The 26,859-nt window shown below is 39.1% G+C and overlaps 1 protein-coding gene across 13 annotated transcripts in view; it reads right to left on the bottom strand.

The window, feature by feature from the left end:
- The window catches only part of LOC125760592 (trafficking kinesin-binding protein milt), an 85,544-nt gene that overhangs the window by 25,612 nt on the left and 33,073 nt on the right, over positions 1–26,859 (bottom strand). For 4 of the 13 annotated variants that reach the window (XM_049420853.1, XM_049420855.1, XM_049420856.1 and 1 more), the window contains exon 2: positions 19,968–21,282. The exons of 4 other annotated variants lie outside the window; for them this stretch is intronic. In XM_049420853.1, coding sequence (XP_049276810.1) covers positions 19,968–20,985 — 1,018 coding nt within the window. In that variant the 5' untranslated portion in view covers positions 20,986–21,282. 5 more of the 13 variants (XM_049420858.1, XM_049420867.1, XM_049420866.1 and 2 more) reach the window with 4 other exon arrangements.

The following is a 26,859-nucleotide window of genomic DNA, read 5'->3' as shown; positions in this document are numbered from 1 at the left end:
TGAGCGCGCATAACTTAACGCCAACGCGCAATCGATTGTGAACAGTTTGAATCCTGTTGCCACTTATTTGTTTCACCAGTGTGTGCGGTTAAAGGCTTTGTGGAAAACCCATACACAACAAAGAAAGCAAAAGAAAGGGCCAATTGAAAACATTTTCTGCCAATTATTTTCCGAGTGGAAGCTACAATCAATTCACCATTCTAAACATATCATTACGCTGGTAGGCTTTTGACTTTGAGGAAAGCTTTGCTTGTACTGTTCAACTTAGTTTAGATTGTAAAAGGTAGCAATTGTTTCTATACTCGTTACACCTATTCCATTGTATCTGACTAATTTTTCTTTGAATATAATTTTTTTCGGTGCAATTTCAAATTATAGAATTTTGGGAAATGCCAAACATTCACGCAACACACCGGAGTAAAAGTAAATGTATCAATGCTCTGGTGTATGAAATTTAAATAATTAAATTCTGCTGCATATATGCGAAGCGATATGCGTACCACAATAATAAAATTAATCAATTAAAATAATCTATCATGCCATCTATTAACGGGTTTGGAGCGTAATGCTACTCTGTTATAGACGAGAAACCGCACTTGTGGAAAATGTATTCACTGAGTACATCACTCCCCAGGGTGGTGCAAAGTAGGTTCTGTTCTTAATAATCTATGCCCACCTGCCCCTGAGCAACTTTTGACCTGGTTTTGTAAATGCGGGTTTCTGGGTTGCTTCCAGCCTATGACCATTTCCCATGCCGCTAATGTACACGATTCACTAGTAAGCTGCCGAAGATGACCTGTGTGTGATCAGGGTTTCGTGATATCTAGGGTAGGTAGGATAGAAATTAATCTTCCACGCGGGGTTCATCGGTTCATCGCTCATTGAAGTCTAATGTTTTAAACGCGTTTAGATAACTAATAAAATAAAGCATTTGTTTTTTTATTATTATTTGACGCATGTAGAATTACAAAAGTTCTGTAAATAACATTTTTTATTATTTATTCACATAATTTTATTAACAAAAAAATTAAATACACGTTTTACGCAAAAAAGTGGTGTAGACTGTTTGTAAGCAATTATTGATTTTTTTCGGTACTTCACAAATATAGAGGCATCACTAGCAAAAGATGCAACAAATTGTTCATGATGCATATCACTTCTCTGCAACAGTGTCCTGATATATGCCACCAAATGCATCTCCTGTGAATAACTGGCCTTTACATCCACTTAACAAACCACTTTTTCAAGCAAACCTTTCAACGATTGCATTTCAATGTACGAAAAACCGGTCCGTATTTTAATACTTACAGGTTTTTTCATTCCGGTTCATGCTACCTTTCTTTATTTTACTTCAAGGTTTTTTCCATAAAGATACATGTTACGGATAATGTACACAATCTATCAAAAAGTCCCCATTTCACCATTTCGCAAAAGATATTTTTTCCCCCAATGGTTATTGGATAGAGGTTACTGTGAATTGAACATGAGATGAAAATCTTTACGGTTGTTTTATGTGATGATCTTCTGTTCCTTGCTTTAATCAATGGAGTTTTCCCTATGGTGCAACTAGATTGCTTGATGCGTCCAATCGATTGATACGTCCCCTTAGCTGGTTAGCCTAGTTTGGGACAAGTTTCCCATGGTAGCTGGGTGGTAAAGTTAGCCAACTAACAACCCCAAGAGTCATAACTGCAAAGTGCAAACGTTTCATGTTTGTTCCGGATAACATTCCTTGCCCCGAAGGCTATGGAACGAACGTCACACACACCCGAGATGATTTTTCATGAATCATCATTGATCGATCGATTGGCCTTACCCTTGAATGGAGCGATCATGGCAATGGATTGACGGCTGGAATTGATCGATTCGATCCCGTCGTACCGTTTTCCAATGCTGAACAGTACTGTAAGAGGATAAGATCACGGATAATTTGCCCTTTACTTCGATTGGGGTTTCTTTCCTATTTACTGTTTAAGTTTATAGTTTGTCGATTCAGAAAGGCAATCAAAATAAAAAAAGCTTTATAGATAACACATATCTAACTAGTGTCTTATTGTAGGTGTTGTGAAAGATTACTAAAAGCAATGCAAAACTATCTTTACACTAAATGCAACAACTTTGGCAACGGAAGAGTGGTGCAAATCATAAAACCTTTTCAAGTGAATAAAAAAATCTGTATTTGCCAACGTTTTTTTTTAATTCTCAACGTCACATATGGCAAATCAATATTAAAATAAAACAAAAACCAATAGCAGCTAAAAGCAGCACAAAATTTGCTAACAAAAAATGTCACACAGCTGTCAAAAATAAGGCACTACACTGCGAGCGACTGTAAAAATACCTTCGAACATCATCCGCTCGCTGTCGTAACCACCGCAAGCCGAATGATAGGATGTGGTCGGTTCGGTAAAGCGAAAAAATCCACTCCCACCGACGGATCCTGGCGTACATCCAGTGTGCGTTTCATACACCATCTCATCTTCCTCCTCAAACTGTCCCGATGGATCATTATCCTGTTGCTGTCGTTGGTGTAGTTGTTCATGCTTAAGCTGTACAAAATCTATATCTTCTTCATTGCTATGGTGCTGATCGTCGAAAGAATCCGCTTCAACATCATCGGAACGACGCAAATACAAATCAGGATCACGCTTGTAGGAAGTGGAACAGCAACTGGACGTCCGCAGTGCTGCCGCGCGTCTTGGGGAATTGGAATCAGTTGGCACATATTCTTGGTCAGAGCAAGAATTTTCCCGCTCCAGCTCGATCGTACTTCGTTCGAGGGTTTCGATGTTTTTCGAAATACCAAAGTTGGCTTTCGCTTTCGTGACGATGCCTTGCGTAAGAAGCTGAGCGAGTTCTAAGTTCAGTGGTGTACCGCACGCATCATCCTCTTCGTCACTGACATTTGTGCCGTGCCGTCTGTGATAGGGATGACTGCTGCTATCGTTTTTAGGAAATTGACCGTGTTTGCCATTTGCAGTGTCCTCATGAATGTCCTCGTATTCAAACACCTCGAAATCGGACGGAGTAGAGGAAGATTTATCCATTTCGTCAGCTCCACTTTTGGGAGATACTTCATCGTCGTCCATTTTGAACACGTTTAAACAGGGTAATCCAAAGTGCTAAGGTTACATTACATCTTACGCATTATCACTTTCTTTCCCCCAATGAAGGAGCCCGTTCGTTGTGCTGGATTGCTATCATTTCGCATATTTGCTGATTACAACTTCCTTCCTTTTCGTTTACCATGTGTTGCTTGAGCTGTGCGTTCATTTCCCATTAAATAGTCAAATTTCTTTTTCAACGCCACCAATCAATCCACTGGTGGTTTTGCTCTCTTTCTCTAAAAGGCACTTTGGTAAACGTTCACCTGAGTTATATCAAAAAGCCACTGTTGCGATTGATGCTACAACACCTTCGGAAGTGGGAACGAATATTGGATTCGATGAAACTAACACTTTTCTTCAAATCTGATAACACGCGGCACCATTTTCATCACCGATCAGCAGCGCCGTCCTGTGAGTTTGGTTTCGACTTTTGTACGCCTATTGTACGTTCAAACCCATCTCCCCGCTTGGAGGTGGAATCTGCTAACAATTATTTCAATAGAAGTGAGTAATTACTCAATATCATTTCACTCGCCGTATCAAACCATCATCACAATGCTGTTTAGACGAGAATCGCTATGACTTATTACCTCGTAACGCAGTCAAACCACTCGGACACCGTAAAGAGAATAGGAGGAAGGTATTTAATTTTCACACGCATAAACATACACACACACATTGCTGCTATCCGGCATTTGTGATGAAAATTTGCTTCGGGTTTTGTGGAAATGAATGAAACTAGTTAAACTATGCGGCACGTGTGTTAAGAGTGCGCACGTGAACATGTATGATCCATTCTTTCGGTTTTTGGTTGAATTTCATCTGTACGGAACGCAACAATTCAACGCGAGAAGTGGTTGCTAATATCTTAATACCATTTGGTTTCGCAGGCTGGAAAGCATTATTCAAATGAGCAGCGTGGTAAAATAAATCAACCTATCATAAAACAAATAATGTGGCATGGGCAAAAAAATGGGGAGAAAATAAAGAAATTATTCAAGTAAAGCATCAAAGGGGAAGGTAAAACAAAAGCAAACAATGAAAACATCCGATTAAGCATCTTCATTACGCTGTTTAACCATCATCACCATCATCATCAGCAGCAGCAAAGATAAAACAAGAGAATAAAACAAACTCGGTTGAACTTTTGTTTTTTTGGTAAACCTCTGTGCGGTTTTGAGGATATTCGTTCAACATTATCGCTGATAAAATGACAATTGAAGCCATTAGCATTTTATCTTCAACGCTTTCTATTTTCGCCAATTATCAAGCGGGAAGGTAGTATAAAGTTAGCGAATAAAATTTATAGCAGTGCCAGTGCCATAATTTTGCGAGTAATTGCAGGAATAATTCCGGTACTCGATTCTTAAAGCAAGAGTAATAAACAACTTGAGAACTCCCAATAAATATATTACGAACAAAGACCTACAATGTTAGTACGTCAATTGTGTCATTTCATCCCAAAAAAAAATATTGCTAATCTTCTTGTGATTCCACAATCTTCCATCTGAACCAGGTGTTTAGTTAATTCGAACAAAAGCTATACTCATCAAACGCCGTCGGGTGTACTCAACTGGTTATGAAGTAATCCATGTTACTGATTGATTGGAACACTTTGGCTCGTCCCAGGGCTAGGCCCACTTCTTCCATTTTGCTTAGGCTCATTGTTGCATTAGGTCAATAAGGTTTCTTTGTCAGCACCGTAAAACAAAAACACTTGGTGCTTCAATTAAACATTTCACTTGAGCATTTGCAAAACTACACAAAACCAATGGAATGACGCACGAACACCAATGCGCAATTTAATATTTGTTGACTTTTTTTAATTCAATTTAAAAAGAAACATAACATCACAACGAAATAATCAATAGAACACGATTGTTTCACAAAACATGTTTTTTTTTTAATCAGACACCTTAACTTGATTGCCAACACGGTTAATGATTAATTTTATCATTTGAACAAAAACACACCAAAAGCTTCTCGAAGCCCTTTAAACTGTTTGTATGAATGATGGCGAAGTTTTGCCACAAATTTTCACCAACACCGGTTGTTGTGACGCGCTGAACTGATGCAAACGAACTGAGAAGCCGGTGGTGCCGTTAATGTGACCAAAGGTACGTTTTTTTCCACGCTACAGGCGCCTTCATCTTTAACGCTAAATGTTAAACAGCCAACCAGCGCCACCAACATCTCCGTAGCCAAGAGACCCCCAAGAAAAGCCGTTTTTGGTTTTTGGGGGCCTGCGTTGGAAACATTTACTATCTCCGAGCATGAGAGCGAGCGATGTTGTTGAGCGAGCGAGTTTCCAAACATTTCCCAGTGGAAATCAAAACAAATAGAAATGCACTGCAACTCTAGCTGGGTGGAGAGTACAATGCTGGTGAAAGAGAGTTAGCTGGAGAGAAGTAAATCGAGACATAGTAAAAATGCATTCGGAGGCACCATTCAATTGTACCAGAAAAGGCTGATCAAAACAACAGATCAAGAGAGAAGTAAACCAAAGCTCTCAGAGAACTAGAAATGCACTCTACAGAAAGTGGTGCAGTCATTACCGGTGAAAATGCATCCAAGTGCAGTGTTGCCAGACAGAAAAAGATTTATTGGTTTTTGCGTTAAATAAAATTCTGTGGTGGAAGTAACGTATTTTTTTTTCTGATAATGTTTGTTTATGTTTTATATTTTAATCATACTTTTTTGAAAGTTTGATTATCTCAAAAATAGCTAAAATAAAGGTTCAATTCTGCACCAAAAAAAAACACAAATTAAATACACTTTAACCATTTCCTTCTTCACTCGCGGTTAAATTATTCAACTGTACCAAATAAATAATTAATGACAAAAACCGCAAAGAACATTTCTCAGACGAATGGGGGTTTTCAGACGTCAGTCTGAGATAAGATTATTCACCCACATTTTGCGCTTTATAGCGTTTGATAAGGTAGCAGTTTCTTTTACAAATAAAAAAGTGCGTTCAGTTTTACACACTTTCTTCAAGCTTGCCAGCTACTTAATGTCACAAAAAGTTGTATATTACCAGAAGAAAAAAAACTCTTATCAAATAATGCTTTACGCATGTTACGCGCGCTGTAAGATAACCTTCATTAATATTAATATTGAAAAATTTATTATAACCAGCACATAGTTTGCTTCCTTTTTTAAAAAAAGCGATAAAGATAGAAAGAGGCTGAAACTTTGCAGTCGGAAGTAATTTCTTCGCCAAACTGATGGTGGGTAGCGGAGTACACAAAATCTAATACCGAAAAACAATGTCAAACGACAACTCGCGGTAGAAAATGAAAACTGACACTCTGGTGCGGCATTGCCGAAGGGAAAGTAATTATTTTCTTCCCATCCCAATCAACGATGAATGCTCAAAAGCACACGAGTTTTGTGTGCCATTGTACTGTTTGTCAAAAAATGTTCCTCCCTCCAAACCAGTGCAACTGCATCATTGCTCTAACTGGGAAGGTCATCAGTTTTCAAGGAGGCATTCAAATGACAGGTGAAGACAGGTCATGAAGCGCCTCACCTTATATCTTATTCGCTGTGTATCTACGATTTTCTTGTAGTTAAACTCACAGGAAAATGCAATAAATAATATGTGACAGGGTGAAAATCGATAAATAAAACCTTTAATGTTAGTGGTTCAACAAATTTATTCTCTTAGAAAAAAAACGTAGTTAAAACAATTGAAATTGAAGTTACGCTTTAATCATTGTAGGGTACTCAAAGTATAAACTTTAGGTACAAAACAATTTTTCTTAGTACTACCAACTGTTTTTATTTTCACCATTTTCGTTTAATCTTTCTCTTTTTAGTGCACAATTTAAATTAACAACACTTTCTCAAGGTGACGTGCGACCAACACAACCCAACACCAACAAACAGTACCAAACACTACCAACAACCATTGATGCTTCTGATCAGGTCCAACAATCTGTTAAATGACCAATTATAATTGATCGTCAATTTTCCGCTCAGCATAAAGTAACCGGAAAACATTGGAAAACAAGCAAATTTCACCGATCTTTTGAGGAAGTGTCACTACCGTCAAACGATAATGTTAATGATCGAAATGGTGGAAAAAACGCGAGGTGATAAACTATTAACGATATCGGGTAGTGGTTGTATAAATAAATTAAATTTTATATTTGACTTTTATTGGACATAAGGTGTTAAATTTGAAATTTCTATTCGAATGATCAGCTCACCTCCCAAGCGAAATAATTGGCAATGGTCAATGCAAATATTTATGCAAAACCAAACCTCTTTCTCCATTTTTTCTTTGCATTTGCTTCTCCTGTAGTCTCGATACCGGCAGCAGCTAGTTTCGTACTGTTGATCCGAATATTTCATCACTAATCGGAAAATCGTGATCAGTTACTGCCGACTAGCCGGAAAGCAATGGAGAACGCAAAGAAACGAATAGGCGAGTGTAAACATCAAACGGAGTTTTTCGCGAAACGGAATTCAACGAACCAAATTTACTAGCTTATTCGTCGTGACTACTTCTAACTTGCAAATTTATAAAATATTTGACCACTTAATTGCGTAATTGTCGAGGGGATGGTTTGGTGTAAATCGTCAAACCCTTACGAGTTCAAATGTTGCAGCATTTTTTCTGTCGGATTATGCCATGCATTTGAATTCAGCTAATAACACTACTCCTACTAACCCTGTTTCGTTTCCTTTGTTGCAAAATTTGCCCACCGGCCAGCGGAAGCATCTTTCAAAGCATCCACTAATTAGTAACACCATTATCCAGCGGCTACGACCAGATTGCCTACGCCTAAATTCAGCTTCCGCTCGTCGTATCGGACTAAGGGTAAAGCAGATTCAAAAGAGTTGCAGACGATGAGCACTTTTAACACGAATCAATCAATGCGCCATTTGTTATCCTCCGGGCATTGATGGAGTGCACGAGCGAGAGATCTATCTCAGGAGGAGGACTGTGAATGAATATTTCATCACCCTCGGGGAGTTACTAAAAGATGATCTTTGTCTTGTCTGTTGTCGCGTTCATAGACATTGGACGATTTTATGATTCATTGCAAATTAATCGACACGTCAAACCGAATTATATCAGGTGAGAGGTGAACAACATTCAAAATTGAAAGTGAAAGTGTTTCTTACATCATTTGAACGACTGGAAAGTAGCAGGACAGGTGCACATGGACATGGACATGGAAAACCATCATTGCATTGAACGATATTTGCGATTTATTACTCTTTGTTCATTAACAACTAGCCTATTAGCATCGTATCCATTGAAATCATCTTTCCTCCGTGTGTTCCAGTAGCTAATTTAGACATTCAGCAAACGTTAGGAGAAAATACCCCCAAATAACCATTACCGCCGTGTATCAGAAAATCAATATCAACCGGAAAAAAGGAGAACTTGCCACCTAATCGAAGGGTATCTTTTATTGGTGGTGTCTACCTTTCAAACGTACCTTAGAGCATACCGATACTTTGGTACCAATTCCAATGGAAAGGAAATAAAACGGCACCCGACCTAGTTTACTTTCCGGTTTGACCTAACACCATTTCTGGTGACGGAGGTGAATGTTTTGCATCCATTTCATAAAGGTGAAATTAATTTACAGTTTCCTGCTACTTTCAGCTTGATGTTTCTGCAAAACGGTTAGCTATAAAGAGCGCAGCAGAAGTTACCCAGGAATGTTAAACAATTTTCAAGTTTGATCGTATCATTTGTACCTAATAAGACCGGTAGGTATTATTCTTCATCACGAAGTATGTATTGAAAGATTCTATAATCGCTAATATTGATATTCCTTATCGAAAAACATACACGACTGATAGTTGCCGTTGAAGTTTACACACCGGCACATGTCAAGTCTTGTTTCTTGAAGGTGAGACAATTTATTAGAGAACATTTCTCAATGTCAAACAAGCTCCATTATTTAGATTTACAGAGATTGAAATCTTCGGTACTCATTTTGAATTCTCAGTCCGGGAGTAAGAGCGACTTGAAGCGCTTGGAAAGGCGAACCCGTGATCGTAATCACGTAGACCCCAAACATTTTTCGTCTCAAGCATTTTTTTAAGCACAAAGTTGAAAGTATAAAAAAAGACATAAATTAAGCTTCGGAAAATCCTCCTTAAAATGTATCTGAACGAATATCACTGCATTAATTATCCATTTGGAACAATTAGAACTGTTTTGCAAATAATGGCGGAAACTTTTCGCACACATACAAAACTAGCACAGCTTACGACGGGTGTGTACTAATGGCGTTGAGCAATTCTGTTGCACTACGGTGAAGCAGGTGTCAAAATTGTCATAACAATTTTTGGCTCTTGCTTACCGTTTGAAACAATCCATCCTCCGGTACTGTTTTGACACATTTTGTCCATTCAAGACAAATGTACTTTTTTGTGGTTTAAAACAGTCGTTTCAGCTTGGGAGTGATTGCCGCTTATCTCGCGATCATTCGTCCACTCGGTTTTGATTGCAATTGCCAAACAATTTGGAAGCACTTAAACGGATGAAATTGTCCAACATGAACAGTGCATGAGATGGTACCGAACAGTATCAGATTGTAGACAAACCACGTTGTATTAATTACAACGTTTTTAAGACACCTACAAAGCATCTTTCAGTGATAATAGAAATATCATGTAACAAATATCTGAACTGAGCTCCTGAACATGGATAAGACTTTGGTGTAAAATGAGTGTTTGTATGACAAGCCATCTAAAACGAAAAAAATATCATTAACTTATCCCTTCTGTAATAGTTTAGGACATCATCTTACCGTTCGAAAGACTGTGTTGATTTGTTTTTTCTTCTTTCCCAAAAAGAAATGGACTTTGTCTCTTTTATCAGTAACCTTTATCTTGAATTCACAACAACATTAACGTCAGTTATTCATCAAGGGACAAAAAATGACCGAAACTTGTCGGACCTTACAGCAGCTTGATTCGCGTGAACAATGGGCCAGTTTCATTCCCAAACGCCTTACCTTGGCATGCGGATAGAAGGTGTGATGGGTCGTTATATGGACCCACTTCGAGGAGTAGGGAGGTTTCGCATAAATGAGCGATCTTTCCTATCCGCCACCAAACGCATCTCGGGGATACATCTTAACAGTAGCTTGCTATATTTGTTTTCCTTCGTATCTTCCTACCACTTTTGGTTACAGCGCTAATGAAACCGTCGATTAATTGCGCGCGCGCGCACTCTCGCCAGAGTGTCAGGTTGACGATGATCGTGGGTGCGAAAATTGTGACCCCGTCCAATTAATTCCCCATCTTCCACATCTCGTTTCCTTCGGTGAATATTTCCATATAATGAGACTATTTTGGAACTATGCACCTAAGTAGTAGAGCCTGTGAACGAACTTCAGCTTTGCCAGGGGTCCGCTGGTAGTTTGCGTTTCAATTAACCTCCAAAAAACTGACCAAACGCATGCTGCTCTGGACAAACTTTCGCCTTCTACAGGTGGTATCAAAAATATAGCATACGTATTCGTTTGCCCTTTCGGTACTGCTTTGAAATTATCACCAGAGAAAGTGAGTTGAATAAAGGCGGCATATCTATCTTATCACTAGCCGTTTTCCATTTTCAGTTACATTGCTATCTTTACCGTGTAAAGTCTTGTAGCTTATTTTTTAACAATGACTCTAAAGTCTGTTTTTAAGTATTTAAGACGATGTTCCAGTTTAGTTTGCGTAGGAGATAAGGTTTTCAATTGAATTTAAACCCTGTGCAATTCTTTCATCATAGCAGAATAAATTGTTAAATAAAAAGAAGATTTACATTTACCAGAAAATATATAGCATCTCTTCTATAACTTTTCCATAATTAATTGCTATAAAAATGCTTACAAACACGATGATCCATGACATTCAGTAAGGTCCATATGCAGCTGTTCAAACGTATTGAAATCCTTATTTTCTAAATTAGTGACTTTCAAAATGACATAATATGGTTTACATAAATATCCCATCAACTCGTTCACCATCTTATGAAGGATTGTCAATCCTAAAACGTTAACAAAAACCATTTTCATGTTACACGTCGTTTCCCTACCCAATGACTTAATTTAAATCACCACGCTCCGATTGCAATTCGATTCCAAATGCATTAATCAACAGACATCAAAATCTACCCTTACCACCACGCGCGGGCCTTTGTGTGGTATGGTACCGCTTGGTGTTGCAAAAAAAAGGGCAAACGCTTGGGTGAAATTAAAATCATCGAAAGTGAAATGAATCGATCGAAAGATCAGGTTCCCATTCCGTTTCGGACACGCCACATCGCAACATAAGCCAACGGCTGGCCAATCCCGAAAAGTATGTTCATACAAGCATCAGCATAGCAATGGAAGCAAACGTTCTCTTCTTGCTTTCCAAGAGGTCTCATGTCTTCGTATAGATTAATGAAAACAGTGTACCACTTTCACTCATAGTTTCGATTTTTTTGCCCCCCCTTCAAAGCTTCACTTTCGATGACATGTAAGCAATAATATCATTTCGTGACGTGAGGTACATTTCAGTAAAAAAAAGAACATACGATCTCGAAGCAAATCCTTGTGGCGGTTGTCCCTTTTATTGCGTTTTTACGATCGCACGAATTGCAAAGCGATCGGCAAACAAAATCCTGGCGATTACATTCATTACACAATGAGCGTCATCTTGTCGTTGTGGTTGTTTGCTGTTATTATGCACACCCGTTATGTTGCTGAAATACTGTCACGTGGGATGTGGAACCAATGGTCCACAGACTGGTGGAAAAGAAGACAAAACCAGTCTCATTTCGGTTTTTTTCTGATTTGATCTCCCGCAGGGATTTTCTTCCGATGCGACAGGAAGCATTCCTTCGCTCTTATAGTTCCTACGCATGGTTTTTTTGATTTATTTTCGACACGAACCACAGCTTGATCCTTTGCTGTTGGTGAAAGAAAAGGGAAAATAAAACAAAATACATAAAGCTGGTAAAAAGTGCGACATGACAAATGGAACATTACAGTACGCCCATCTTTTCACTGCGTTGACTGCAAATAGATTGCAGAATGACCATAAATGTATTCTGGCTGGGTTATCTATCGTGAAAGGATCCTTTCTCCAAATATATACTTTTTTGTTGAAAGCTTTCATATATTTGTAATGTAATCGACTATAAGCAATATGGACAGTACAATTATTATATTTATTATTGCTACCATTGAGAAGAATGACATTTATACGTCTCAGTATCGAGTGTTACAGTTGTGAGTAGAAACCGCACAATTTAAAAACGAAAAACTATCGTTCAAAATGCACTTTTATTTGAGTGCATACAACAACAAAAAAAAACAATTCATGACAGACGGCGGTAAATTTATCGCACCGTAAAATGGTTCCAATAAAACACGACACCAACGGATACGGATCGCATTTCGTAGTTAGAAAAGTTGCGTCTCGTCTAAGCGTAAAACGGCCAACCATTTCGCTTCTCGTGTGAGTGTTTTTTAACCGTAACCAAACGTTTATCCGGTACTGAGATTGCATTGCCAGATGTTATTCCTTCTGTTTATCGTACCCGCTAGTGTTTCGAACCAGCTCTATCCGCAAATCGTACACAAACTGGGTGGTGAATTGTGTTTAATTTGTTAGATGTTTGAATTTAACAGCAGACAACATACACTCTCGTGTCTGAGCACGATTTGGAATGAATAACAGTCGGAAATTACTTTTTTACTGTAGACAAACGAGCTGAGATTAACAGCAAGCATGTAAAGCGGTGGTGGAGTTGAGATAAAATACCTTCCTGCTACCGACGTTACCAACGTTCCGACGTGTCTACCTAAAGTGTGTTTAAAAGCCGTTTTGCTCATCATGTGCTCACGTCACATGATGGGGGGTGTAACCGTAAATGCCGTGACGATCGAAATCACATGACTCCCAAGCGACAAGGAGACCTTGAAACGCTAGCCAAATCAGTACAAAAGAAACTGACTGAATATTTCTGCATCTGCATTTTTTCTTCTTGTTTGAAATGTATCCGAACAACCGAACACATTATTTTTCGTTCCAAAAATTCAAAACAGCCTCCAAGCATCCGTACAAAGGTGTCGATGACATAATTGTTGCACTTCGGTGCACTATGAGCAACAGACACGTCCGTGAAGTTTACTCATCCATGTGTGTTTTTATTCGCGTAGTGCTAACCGTGGTAGTGGTGATACATCGTAGTGCGTTTGCATTGTGTTGGTGGAGTAGTAAGATGTAGTGAACGAATTGATTTTTTGGTTCACGAAATTTGTGCACGGAACCATGAAAGTTGACGTTCGTCCATCTCTTGCCGTGGCCTTCCAAAAACTCCTTCGGCGCGTAATGTGGAGCAGTAGTAGTAGTGGCGGCATCGTACTAGTACTTTCGATCAATCCGATCCTATTAAAGAGAAATTTGGCGCCGATGCTATTAAATAAAGAAATCATGGGCTACGGATTTTTGCGGAAGTAAAATTAATCTGGGTTGGAAAGAAATTTTACTGCCTCATACGAAGTTAGCAAATGAAAATCAAACGCCGCATTAACATTAAGGCACTGACCCCCTAAACTAACAGCCAGGTGATAGATGATTTCAGTTCGAAAGTTGCAGTAAATCTGCTGATAAATATCAACTATGTTTCTGCTAATTGTATAAGAAAAAGTGTAAATGAGTTAAAATGTCAACAAAAGAGAATTGCGATTTTCTCAAAAGTATAATCATTAGATTTAGGAGGCGATCGTTCTGGCTCGTTTAGAAACTTCTCCGTTCTCGAACGTATTACATAATATTTGGGTCTTAATGGTCGGTATGTTTTTTTTTCCTCTATTTGGGCTGGTTAAAATACTCCAGCCCACTCACAAAAATTTTATTTATCGGTGTGTTGGTAATAACAATGTTTCCCTCCACTCAACCAACAAGATTACGGCTGGGTGAGTCGGTGGCCACGGTACCTCCGTAACAAGCAAACATAAGCAGACCATTCGCCACCCCACAGTACGCAATCAGCGTCAAATTCACGGGCAGTTTTTTCTTCTGGCTCATACCAAAAAAACCTCCAATGACCAATTGAGCGGTCACCGTACAAAAAACTGACTTCGTAGTGCTAAAGCAAGTGTTGTTTTTGCATGGGTAGTGACTATTACCTCAATCCGTTTCTTCCCTTGTTGAAAGATGGCAACAGTTCGTGTACCTTTTTTAACATGACCTATTACTCCATTCGTACCATCGTCATTTGCATTAAAATTTCATTAACGTGAACGAACGAAACGGGAAATCGATAGGCTTCCTATATGCTTCAGCTCCCCGTGCTTCTCAGCAATACCGGTTACTGCAGCAACTGAGCAGAATCGATTCCACATTCCGGGCGACCTTCAACTTCCGCCGGCAGGAAATGGAACAGGTCACTCAAAGAATACTCCCTCCCGTAAATAAACCCCGTTTTATTACAGTATTGTATGGGGTTGTACAACGCATTTGGCTTGTTATCATGCGCTGCTGATGGATATAACTAAAAGGAAAACAAATGATAATAGGTAATCAAAAAAAAGGAGAATGGGTGGAAAGAAAATGATGAAACAACATGTCGGGAAAACAACGAAAGAAAACGCTACCTTCTTGCGAAATCGTACGGTGAATGGTATAACGCACACTTATGTTTGAGCAACACGCACAACCCCGTGGAAGGTGGTAGATGAAATTTACGTCCAAGACCAACCACCGAAGGACACCCGTGTTGCTGATTTGGAAGCTGTTGCGCTGGCAAAACGGCGTTGAGACGGATAAATCCTTTTTCGCTCTAGCGTTCGATCAGGAAATGGAAGCGTATCCTTGCGGCAGAGGCACGCAATTGAACTTTGCCACACATCTGGAACATCTAAGCTTGATCTGGTGTTGACTTCATCGCATTGCTTGGTTCACCGTATACGTAATTCGACATTGATTTTTTTTTGTTGTTGCTTCCAGACGATTCGCACACACGGTTCATTCGCTCAATTGATAGAGATGATTAATATCATCAAATACAAACTTCACATGCAAACCACACGCTGCACACCATAGCACACGCATATTTTTCGACCCCTATTCTGAACAAGGAACGATCTTCTCAGAAGAGGGGGTAACATTGAAAAGGCAAAGCATATTGCAGTAACACGGAATTTTACACACTTCACCACCTTGTGAATGCGTCACTTTTTGCTGGAACACTTTCCACTGGAAACACTACGTATGAGAGCAAGGTAATGTGTAAAAATACTACCGTACCATGTAATACGGAATATCACAAAACATTAGTAGTAAAAAACACGCGAACTGGATAGCAAAATCACACCGAAATTTCATAAAACCACGGAACACAGAGTTTTGTGCACATTGACTGTTATGAATGTTTACGAAGAATTCAATCCGGTTATAAACGTCATACCCGAAGTCTGACATATCGCAGCCGAAGCATATTCGAAAACAAATGCGGGTTTCGAATTAAGATCTGTGATAACAATAGAAACTGACCGCAGGTGTGGACAACAATCTTTTTAACAACAAATATTATACAACAGAAGAAATAGAAAATTTAAAAACAATGAATAATTGTGCTCTACAGCTGTTCAAAACGCTGCCATTCAAAACATTTCATTCAATCAATAACTCCGCCTAGCGGACACTAGCGTAAACCAACGGGGTTTCGAATCCATTTCGAAGAACATAAAAACCCGGCCCGCCCGGCTACTTATGCAATCCGCGTAACAAGAGCAACGTAAAAAATTACGTGCCTGTTTGTGGATATTGTAAATTTTCAAACAAAAGCTCAATAATATTTAATACATTGATTTCTGTTGACATTTGTGTCTTTGATTTGGTAACAAATCAATTACGATATTATCATAATAAACACTGGCTGAAAGAAAATCATACCCCAAAAAGGCGGTATCTAAATTAAATTGTCGTCGCGAATAACATTATGCCGTAACACGTTGGCTTGCTTGGTCACGCGATTCACTGGGGAGACGACTTTACCCTCAACGAAAAACAAACTCGTATGGAAAACATATAGCAAAGAGAGAAAAAATATCATATTTAAATATTGACATGAACGTTGATATACTAATTAAATCTTGTGAGACGTTAAGTAAAAACTATTTTCCAACACGAAGGATAGTTTGAACACTGCTCAAAGGACAAACATTCGCTATACATCAGCTTCACAAAACATATCACCAAGGCTAGGATTACCTTGGGACAAAGGTTTCAAACCCAAAAATGGACCCGATCGATGACATGGATTATATTTTTAAAGCTACCTTTGCACGCTATCAACTGTTTCGAGACAACACAAATGAAGTCTTATCAAAGCGGAAAATGCTTTTCTCAGCAATGTAATAAGGCAAAACAACCAGCGCTGGATAACACATGGCTTCTATTCCAATATTTTAGATAAATTGTTTGCTTTCATAAATCCAAAAGTGTCTCAAGTGTTTAATGCGAATGAAAACTCCCCATGGGTTGTACTCCGCCTCTACGTCGATTAATTACAAAAGCAAATGAAAATCCAATAAACAGTAAAACGCATTATCGGTTACCATTTTGCTCGTTGTGTTCCGGGCCACACTTGATGCGAACAACTTTGCATTGGTACATAAAAAACAGATCACGTGAAAGCCATAAAAAGCGTTGCAATTTTGCGATCCATAAAATCGCGCAGTATGCGCTTGCCTCTGTGTTTGCATTGTTTAAGAGACCGGCAGGAAATATGCACATTTGAAACTAGACAGGAAAAAGATGAAAAAATGGCAAAAACAGAATCAGCGGCTTAATGGATTCATTCGAGGAACGCAACTGGGTGTGTAACTACCGGCATGGTGCTGATAGAGGAAAATTTTCTTTCCTCGCCGCTAAAAAATTGGCGGTGTCGTTCGTCTTGGTTGAAATGAGCTAACTTTTGGAAATGTATTTATTATTTCATGCCCGCATGATAGAAGCGAGACTGATTTTGGGAGGAAACAAAAAACTTTGACTGACTGACTGAAAGTGAAAAGGGGTTGGAACTGAGCGGAATCTTTTTATTATTATACTCTTTACGCCGTTTGGTACAAAAGACCAATCTAATTGTGAGAGATTGGGAAAATCGAATAAATTAATGCATGCGTGGAGATATACAATAATAAATAATATACTCTGACACTTATTGTATGTCTTGTTTATACTCAAAACTCAACTGAAACATGTCAATAAAACACGAAAGTTAAGAAAATTAATTTAACTCGTGTGATTCCAAACAATTCGAATAATATTCCCTAAATGAAGAGAGATAAACTCTCTTCGGACATGATTAGATCCCAAGGTGGAAGTCACGATTTTTTAGATAACGTTATCTAATCCTCCTCACCTCTACGGATTGAATTTGAATGTTCGTTGTCACAGCATCATACGCTGTGTGAGTTCTCCTCTCAGCGTCATTAAGGAATAGGAAAGTGCACTAACAAGCTGGTAGCGATGAACATTTGACAAATTAACAGGAACTACTCGACGACATAATCGATAATATTACATCGCAATATGCATCGTGGCAATAGTGTCGTTGCCTCGCGTTGAAAAGCCGTCTTCTTGTTAATAAAATCACTTGCTAAGCATCCGCGTAGTATCAGCATGATCTTAGATAACAATTTATTCAACATCATACTTTAGTAAGCACCTAGGGTTAAAAGATCGTACAAGTGAAAGGACACAAAACCTTTGCAACCGGATAAACAACCCACAGCAGTAGAAAATAAATGCATACGACTGGTCAATGGTTTGCCAAATCTTGTAGCATTTTAACCCAACTGCACACGAACGATAAGACCCCCAGCGGGTCTGTTTTGCAGACAAAGTAGCCGCATGTTGCACGAATGCGTACGTGCGGGAACGTTTATATCTTAGCAATGGTAACTTTCGTCTGAGGTTACATACAGAGGGCAGGTGTGATGCAGCACACGGAAGCATTCCCACATTTGCCACATTTGGCATAACCCGAAGCCTGGGGTGAGAGAAAAAAACACTAGCTTCTTGGCAACGCACGACATTCGTCATGTTTTGACAGTTCGAAGAAGGAAGATATTACGCAAACGGGACCGGTTTTAATCCCATCCGCGTGGACAACAAGTACAAAACCCTTGTTTTAGTGTCCCCCAGGTGAAGCGAACATATCGGTTCTTTCGCCATCGATAATAAGTAAAGGAGCGGCTACTGGACACAACTGGCAAACAAGACGGTAAGAAATGTAAAGGTCTTCCCAAAAACACCTTTCTCTTTGCAACGAAAGTGAAATGATTACTGGATGTCGCATTTTGATGGACGTCAATCAACCAGATTTTGTGCAACACCGCCATTGATAAAACAAAGATCTAACGAAGATATCAGCACGTACATTTGATGAGGGGTTGATGAAACGTTATCCGAAACATTTTGTCAGATTTGGGAGATTTCATGTTTGATGCAGTGATCAACAGAAGAAAAACGTGAATAATGTTACATTGATATGACGAGATGGTCCAATCCAACTATTAGAAATAGCCGTGCTGCTACTACTTGACTACCAATTATTAAGTTTTCTGCCCATTTCCACCAACTAGAAGAAGGTGCAGCAAAACAACTTTCGCCGACATTACCGCCGAGATGAAAATATTGATAGCAAACGTGAAATGATCTGTCTATTTCTGCCATGGACGACAGCAATGATGATCATATGCTTGTCGATCAATGGCACGATGTACTATTATGAGCCTGAGAAGTCGATAAATAATAATACTTATTTCTTTAAGGGCTTGTCCAGAAACGTGATTGTCGTGTTGGTACAGTGTAGTAGCTCATTAATGGTGCAACTGTTCAAAGCTTCCGATATCGAATGAAACTTTCGATTTTAACACCGCACAAAACATCAAATTATAGCTATTAGGTTGTAAATACGTTTGGCTCGAAGTTTATAACCGTGAGATCGAAAAATAATAGCAATTAAAGAGATGTTACGATCTATTTATAAAAAGTTACTTGAACGAAAAACATGCAACATCGGCGAAAACCATCTCTTTTTAATAAATAGATAAATAAACGTACATTTCACAAACTATTAACATTATATGATTGTTGATCATGTTTGATCATATCGACCATTAACAAAAAATGATTCAGAATGATCGATTGTTACTGAAGTGATTGTTGTAACAAAATATTATATAACAAGATTTTTTTCTAACTTTACTTACTGTTTGAAGATATTGAAAATTTATTATATTGTCTGGATTACTCACCTAAAAGAGAGAAAAAATAGGATAAATTAGAGATAAAAACACATCATAATAGCATCTTTAGCAATTAGAATAATAAAGTAAAATTGGAACCATAGGCTGAAGAATGCTTGAAGACAATTTGTACGAAATTGAAAACAGCAGTACAAATCACGCATCATTGTTTGGCACGGGGCCAATGAAACATGTTCTGAGTAATGGTAACCTAGACCCAACCAGTGAAAAGCCGTCCCATCTATCCATTCAACAACGGATCTGGGTTACAACAAGAAGGAAACAACACGCAACTATGCTTCCATTGAGGTTGACACTGCAATTTGCAACCACCATACAGCCGAGGAGCTGCACATTTGTCACAATTGCATAAAAAAGACGATGCGACAGTGGTTTAGCAAGATCAAGTATCATTATCATTACGTGTCTCTCAGGGTCTGTTCCGTCCGTAATTAACACCGTTTAAGCCTGCGACACCGGCACCATTCCGCCGGGACATCGACAAACCATCGAGCATGGCGCTCAACCGTAAACATCATCGTGGCAATGTTGCCCCCGTCCCTTTCGTCGTCGTTGGTTGACCTACCTTTTTCGCCCGCCGTTCCCGTACCGGAGGAATTGTGTACCACTTTTAGATAGGGCAGTCCGTTGGATCCTCGTGCGACATAGTATGGATAGTCGGGGTACTCTCCCGACAGGCTCCGTTTGTCCTCATCTTCGATAAAAACCGACGGATCGGGATGTACGCGATCGGTGTTATTTTTTGCCAACGATTCCAAGCTGACTCCGTACAGGGCTTTAACGAGAGGTGATTCTACCGTTTCCGACGATCGTTGAAGATCCGGTACACTGCCACCTAATCGCTCCCGCAATCTTCGGAGGCGATCGGATGCTTCCAGCTCCAGCTCCAAAAAACTGGGCCGATCATGCACATCATCCTCATCGCTGCTGTTATGAAAGTGCGCTTTCGCTCCACTGTCGGAGGCTCTCCTAACTTGGCTCGGCGATGTACCGTCGGCGTCGGAGGAGATACTGATCCCGGTAGAAGAACTACCACTTTCCTCGCTAATACTTCTTAAGTAGTTTGAACTATCGTTTAAGGATGGCGGCACGTTACAAAATACTGGCGTCTGGTTCGACTCGTTGTACTGTAGGAATCGCCGCAGCTGGCGGAACTGGAAATGCTTACTGTGCAGGTGTCGTTCGAGCACGGTGAACGTGTTCTGGAAACCGCGGCTCGAATCACTCGGCCGGTTGGAGATGGACGCGGGTTCTGCATCATCCACCTCTGCCAACAGACCACCCTTGTAGTCGCCATCACTAGCACCGATACCGATCAATGACGATGATAAGCTGTTTGCTTCACGCGCCTGTGAAGTCGAACGAACATCGCCAGGACATTCGCGAATAAGTGTACTGTTTAAGAAACCTTTGCTATTTTGTTCACCAGCATTATCTTGCCACTGAGCTTCATTGCTGAACAGTTTTCGGTAGACTTCTTCCTCATCTACCGTTGCATTCCTAACGGCAAAGGCAGCGGCTGCCACACTTCCACGGATTACACTCGAATCGGTAGTATCAACTACCGCAGGCACTGTAGACATTATTGTTATAGAGCAACACACACACACACTTTCCGTATCGATCACATTCTTCCAGCGCAAGAAGCTAGCAACCAGTCGAGGTTGAAGCTTGTGACCAACTGACCGGCTGCACGGACGAACCAACAGGACTCACTTTTGATCACTTGTTGCGCAAAATAATTATAGCTGTCAGGTCACTTTCCTCTCCATGCACTAGCGTCTTCATTCTTTCATCCACTCGTATCGCATTTTTCTGCAATACCTATTGTCGTTCAAAACAGGTTCTCTGTTCTCTGGTGACGTTTGGATACAGTTTCCCTTTTTGGTGGAACCAATAAAAAAAACATTCAATTGTTAGGTACTTATGAGCAATTCACAGATGGCATACGGACAGGAAACAGCAGTAGCAACAGCATCATACATAAAGGAAGAACAACCATGTTTTGGAACGTTAACGTTGCGAAAGAGGATAATGATCGAACAAGGAGTTCATACTGGGCCCCGAACACGTCTTCTCAGTTTCTGCAGCAGATGGAATAACATTGCAAACCCGTGAAAAAAGCAACCCGTGTTGGCATAATAATAAACACGAAATACCATATTTGATGTGCTGGAAAACAGCCCCCTTGAAATCGGAAACCAATGCATTTATAGTAGGTTTCTTCTACCCCGTTTGTAAACTAGTGTAAAAATAGCAGCGCAAAATGTTTACTAATCGGAAAATGTATGAAATTTGACCTTTTGTTCAATGTCACGTGTCATTATGTAGACACGAGCACAACCTGACATCCTGACCGATCGAAGTAATTTCAATCGAAATGAATAATGCAGCTGGATTATTTCTTATTATGGAAACCAATAAACAACCCAAGACAACAGAGAGCAAGTGTAAAGAAAGGCAATTTTATTGAGAAAAAGATGCGAATTTCGCTGCGTACGTGTCGAATTGCAATCTAATTGTTTTTGTAAAGAAAATTACACCGTTCTTCTCAGTTTATCAACGCGAAAGGAGAAAAGTGGAATTGTCGACACGGTGAACTGGTAACAAAAGCAGAGAATTTCTTCTTCGACAAGCAGCAAATTATAGCGTTCGTTACTTCATATAAAATTTAAAAAAATTTATACATGCTACTTGAAATATTGAATTATTTTAAATTATGATGTATAAATTATGCTTTTATTTCTTTAAATATTATGTTTTAAAAAACAGTATTTTTATTGATGATTAATTTCTAAAATTTCGAGTAATAATTGACATAAACAAGTATGAAGCTCCTCAAACTTTGTTGTAGTACTTTCAACTGTATGAGCTAGTGATGGGTTAAATTATATTTTTTTCGAAGTCAGACTAATTGAACTCCTGGACATTCTGGAGTGGATTCCGGATTAACTCCGAAATATGAACCAGAGTGGGAGGGGAGTGGAGAAGCATTAAAACATACCTCTGCTATCAACAAAGTGATACAGAACAGCGGAAATCGTCCTTACTAAATTACGGAAAAATATCAGTTGTTGTGTTTAAATAATGTCATTGATGACAACGGAGCTTTCGAACCATTTATACTCAATACCAATCGAAAACATTGGAAAATACAAATGAAAACTGTAGAAAACTGAGAAGAAATCTTTTTGAAACGTTTAAAAATGTGAAAAACTCCATTTCGGAAAATCTCTTAAAAAGCTATGTGGAAATCTGTTCAAAGAAACATTGCAAACACATTTGGAAAAGACGACTAAACTCTGGAGTTCGCTTCTGAGTAAACCAGCGGAGCTCCGAAGTAAACTCCAGAGTTTAATCCACATTTCTTAGGAGTCCAATCCGGGTTTTCAATCCCTGAGTCGGAGTGGATTCATGATTCCACTTCAGAGTTCTCATCACTAATATTTATCATACTTTCAACCATATGTTGTATTAGCTGCTATCACCATAAAACGTGTAAATAGCGTACGATTAACACTCTCCTAGTGCTTGCGCCCAAAAAAAATATAATGTTTGCATATTGATAAACCAAATCTATTCCACATTTATATCTCATCGAACGCAACATAACCGCGTTATCGGAGCAGAACCGATAACCCGTTCACTAATTTATCTGCCGATCTTTTAAAAAGGCACCAAAACTTATCGTTTTCCCCACGCATAAATGGATCCATGTATGTAGGGAGGGAAAACTTGGGTGGTCAATGGCACTTAGGAAAACGCATCCATATTTGCCAGATGCCTGCCATACGGAGAGGTTTTGATAAAGTTTTGCTTTTGGAGAAATACAGCCCCGTTAATGGGGATATCGTCGTGTTTTAATCGATGTCATTAGCGATGTCGATGTTGTGGGCATGAAATGAAAAGTTTCCACCGTCGCTTCGTACAAGTCAGGGGCAAGTTTCTTTTTTGTTTATAAATTCAAGCAAGAAAAAAAACTTCCAAACACTAAACGGTGGTTGGAAATCGTACCATAGTTTGAAGGTAAACTATCGCCAAACTAACTGTCTTCCACAAGTAGGTTAATAAAAGTGGATCAATTAAAATTTACGTTCAAACGTAAAATGCTGCAGCGAATGAGTGGAATCATCTAGTCTAAAAATTATTATTGAATTTAATTTAATTACATGAATAAAAAAACCTCAATAAAACCATTGACACACCGAAGGGTTCGAAATCATGTGCGATCAGTCTTCACTGTAATGAAGTCGTATTTCTCACATTTGATACGCACTGAAAAATGGTTCAATTTACTCTCGAAACAACGGCAATCCGACCAGAGTTAGGTAGTGAAATTAATCGCCAACAATGAACGCGATTAAACTGTGGCTAATTCTGGCGGTTGGGAAGTTCGCTGTGGTTTGGCGAGAGTTTTTTTTACCTTGTTTCTAATTTGCATGCCGCTTTTGCGTAGATTTGTACCGATTCTGTTGTTGACCAATGCTTTCAAACGTCTTTGTTAAAGTGTGTTGTGAGTTTTTGCCCAACTTGTTAAAGGTGCAAAATAATTATACCCTCGGCAGTGTAAGTATTCGACTGCAAAGCACGTAACGCGTGTGGTAACGGTCAGGGTTTTCGCTCGCAAATTTTTCGGCAGCTACGAAAATCGATACTCGGACTGACGGGTTTTCCTTTTTCTAGCTTCCGCCTGCTATCATACTCAGAGTTCGCTAAAGGTGACACAATTTTTTCCGTGCGTTTGTTGACATTATAGCATTCGCCAATGGAACATTTCTATTCCTAGGTGATGGGCTGCCACTACCAAGGGGATTTGGGTTAGCTAAACAATATCAATATAAACACACATACATATAGGCACACCTAGGAAAGTGTCATTGATCCAGGCATGTCCTTTCAATACAATTTCTTACGTCCTTGGTGCACACCGCGGAAACTTATTTCCGAACGGGTGACACCATCCTGAGAAAGGACACGTAAAAAATCTGTATTGATATATATTTTTGTACATAAAAACTTCCCTTTTTTGTAAACATTCGTACAGCAGTAGAAACGGATAGAAGCTAATGATAAATTATCAACATTTTGCCATATCATCTTCAATTCGTTTATCATTAAATGTTTCAAAATAAATACAATTCTACCCCTTTCAAGAAATACTACTGCAGGTTGTTATATAATGAAGGTGATAGATTTTTTTCTGTAAGGTATGCTTAGTAAAGTAAAGTAATAAGAAAAATCCTATCTCATTCTCCCAATTTCTTTAATTGTTTGGCGAATAACTGCACCATGTTATTATACCTTAGAAAGCGTTTCATCGTAGCCTCAATTTTCTACTGCATCACGATACGCTTTCAAAATGCGTTTCAATCGAATGTTGGTTTACATCTGGGGTCGTATTGTGACAAAATGAAATTGCTCAAGGTGTAAAGGGGAAATTGAAACAATTTCCATACAAAATGCATAAGCAAAAAAGGGGCTCAAAATAAATTTATAAAATATTTTTTTGTTTTAAGACAAATTCTTCATAAAAAATAAATACCTTTGTTTCCCTTACAATTTTCATAATATTAAAAAAAACAGTACAAAAATATTTAGTATTAAAAATAGTTACCTACTTCTTAATCGAACACAATAATTTTTCGGAAAGAAAAATTATATCGATTACACATGCCTTCGTTCAACATTAGCTCTATTACCTGACTAAGCGCACTTAGCCGTATCTTATCTGCTCTGTCATTAATCCGTCCAATATCTGTCATCGCAGCAATAAAGATGCCTTTAACCGGTGGTGCCGGTAACAGCAAACTACAATATAAAAAAGGCAAAAAACAAATGCAATGAAAAGCAAAAAAAAAATCCCCATAACGTGATCGATGCGGTTTTCATCGCGCATTGCAAACGCGGCAGTGTGATCGATCGGGAAAATAGGGGTGCACGCGACTATGCAAAGAATCTGGGTCAATTTAGAGCGACCATCATCAACGTGGAACTACCATAATCCTAAAGTCTCTCTCTCTCCTAATTAAGACTTAATTACTAAGCTGACGGCAGTGTCCGATCACGGGTGTTGGTAGCAAACTTGCATACGCAACACGAAATATGCGGACGGATTTTTAGGCAAATTAAATGCATTACAATACGGGCGAATCGATCCGGTAGGCAAGATGAGAAGCGATCCGATTCCGCAATCATTCACCGATCGTGATGTGTGTTGAAGGCAGGCGGGGAAGAAAAAGATACCCAATAGGATGTAAATAAAGTAACATCGATCTTTATGGTGGCGCATAAACGCACCCCTAAACGGGTGGCAATCGATAGCAGCCGGGCTCGGGCCCGATACGCGCTCACGATCATCTCGAACGTCAAACGAGGAAGCTACAATTAGCCGCATTATTATCGGTGAACGAGTATTCAATAGCACCTGCTACGCAACAAACGCTATCAGGCGGGCTATCGTTTAATACTTAAATACGTTATACCCACTCTTTTCACTCATTCGCATATTTTGTGTCTACATATTGACGGTTTGCTGTGAATGTCTTCGTCAAACGTACAGGCAACGTTTGAGAAGAGTGGCAGAAATGGGAGATATAGAAAGCGTCGTACACACGCCATGGCTACACGATCAAAAATGTGATCGTATGAACAGCACACGAGTTTTGTGGAAGATGTTTCTTGTGTTTTTTTGCTTTGAATTTCCTTCGCTTTTAGGCATAAAATAGATCCGTTCGCTTAGTTAATATGTTTCTGGCGCATCTTTTCGTTTTTGGGGACGGAATGCGGTACAAAATGCAATACGTGCATTCGTGTTTCGTCCCTGATTGACCATTACGGGGAGTTTGCGAAGGAGTTTATGTTTCATGCAACTGTCACTGATCGTATATTTAAACGCCAAACATAAGCTGACAGTTTTACATTTAATCTAGATCATTTTTCACCCTCCCGGGGGCACAGTGAGATAGAGCGTGATTAACGATGATTGTGTCACCAATTGGCTGGGAAGAATCATTGAGTTCAGATGGATTATGTGGTCACTTGTTGCTACACCCACACGAAGAGATTGTTAACTGTGGACTTGGATTGGATGCATTTCACACGCGTGAGTTTTAGTGGGATGCTTTGTGAGCTAAAATATCTGAATTCAATTGGTTGGAATAGATGAACAGATTGGTAGGATTTTGAGTGAATTCTGAAATATTGAATTTTTTGCACTCCGCGTAACATTGCTAGTTTCAAAAGTATATTTTATTTTGGCTGAAAACATTCTTTGGAGTTTCTACTTTATCGTAAAATTTTGCCGAAGTTAATGAGACACTCCGTCCCAAAGTCACAACCGCTCCAAACAAGAAATTCAAACTTCAAAGAGACTATCTAAAATCCATGTTTTTAGAGTAACATAAGAGTTTCTTCCGGTTTGAAGTTACGTTTTTTAGAAAAATCAGGAAAAGAGGTTA

This window comes from Anopheles funestus, chromosome 2RL (assembly GCF_943734845.2).
Source record: "Anopheles funestus chromosome 2RL, idAnoFuneDA-416_04, whole genome shotgun sequence".
Lineage (NCBI taxonomy): Eukaryota > Metazoa > Arthropoda > Insecta > Diptera > Culicidae > Anopheles > Anopheles funestus.
The sequence above is the reverse complement of the archived record's forward strand: the minus strand, read 5'-3'. Positions and strand labels throughout refer to the sequence as shown.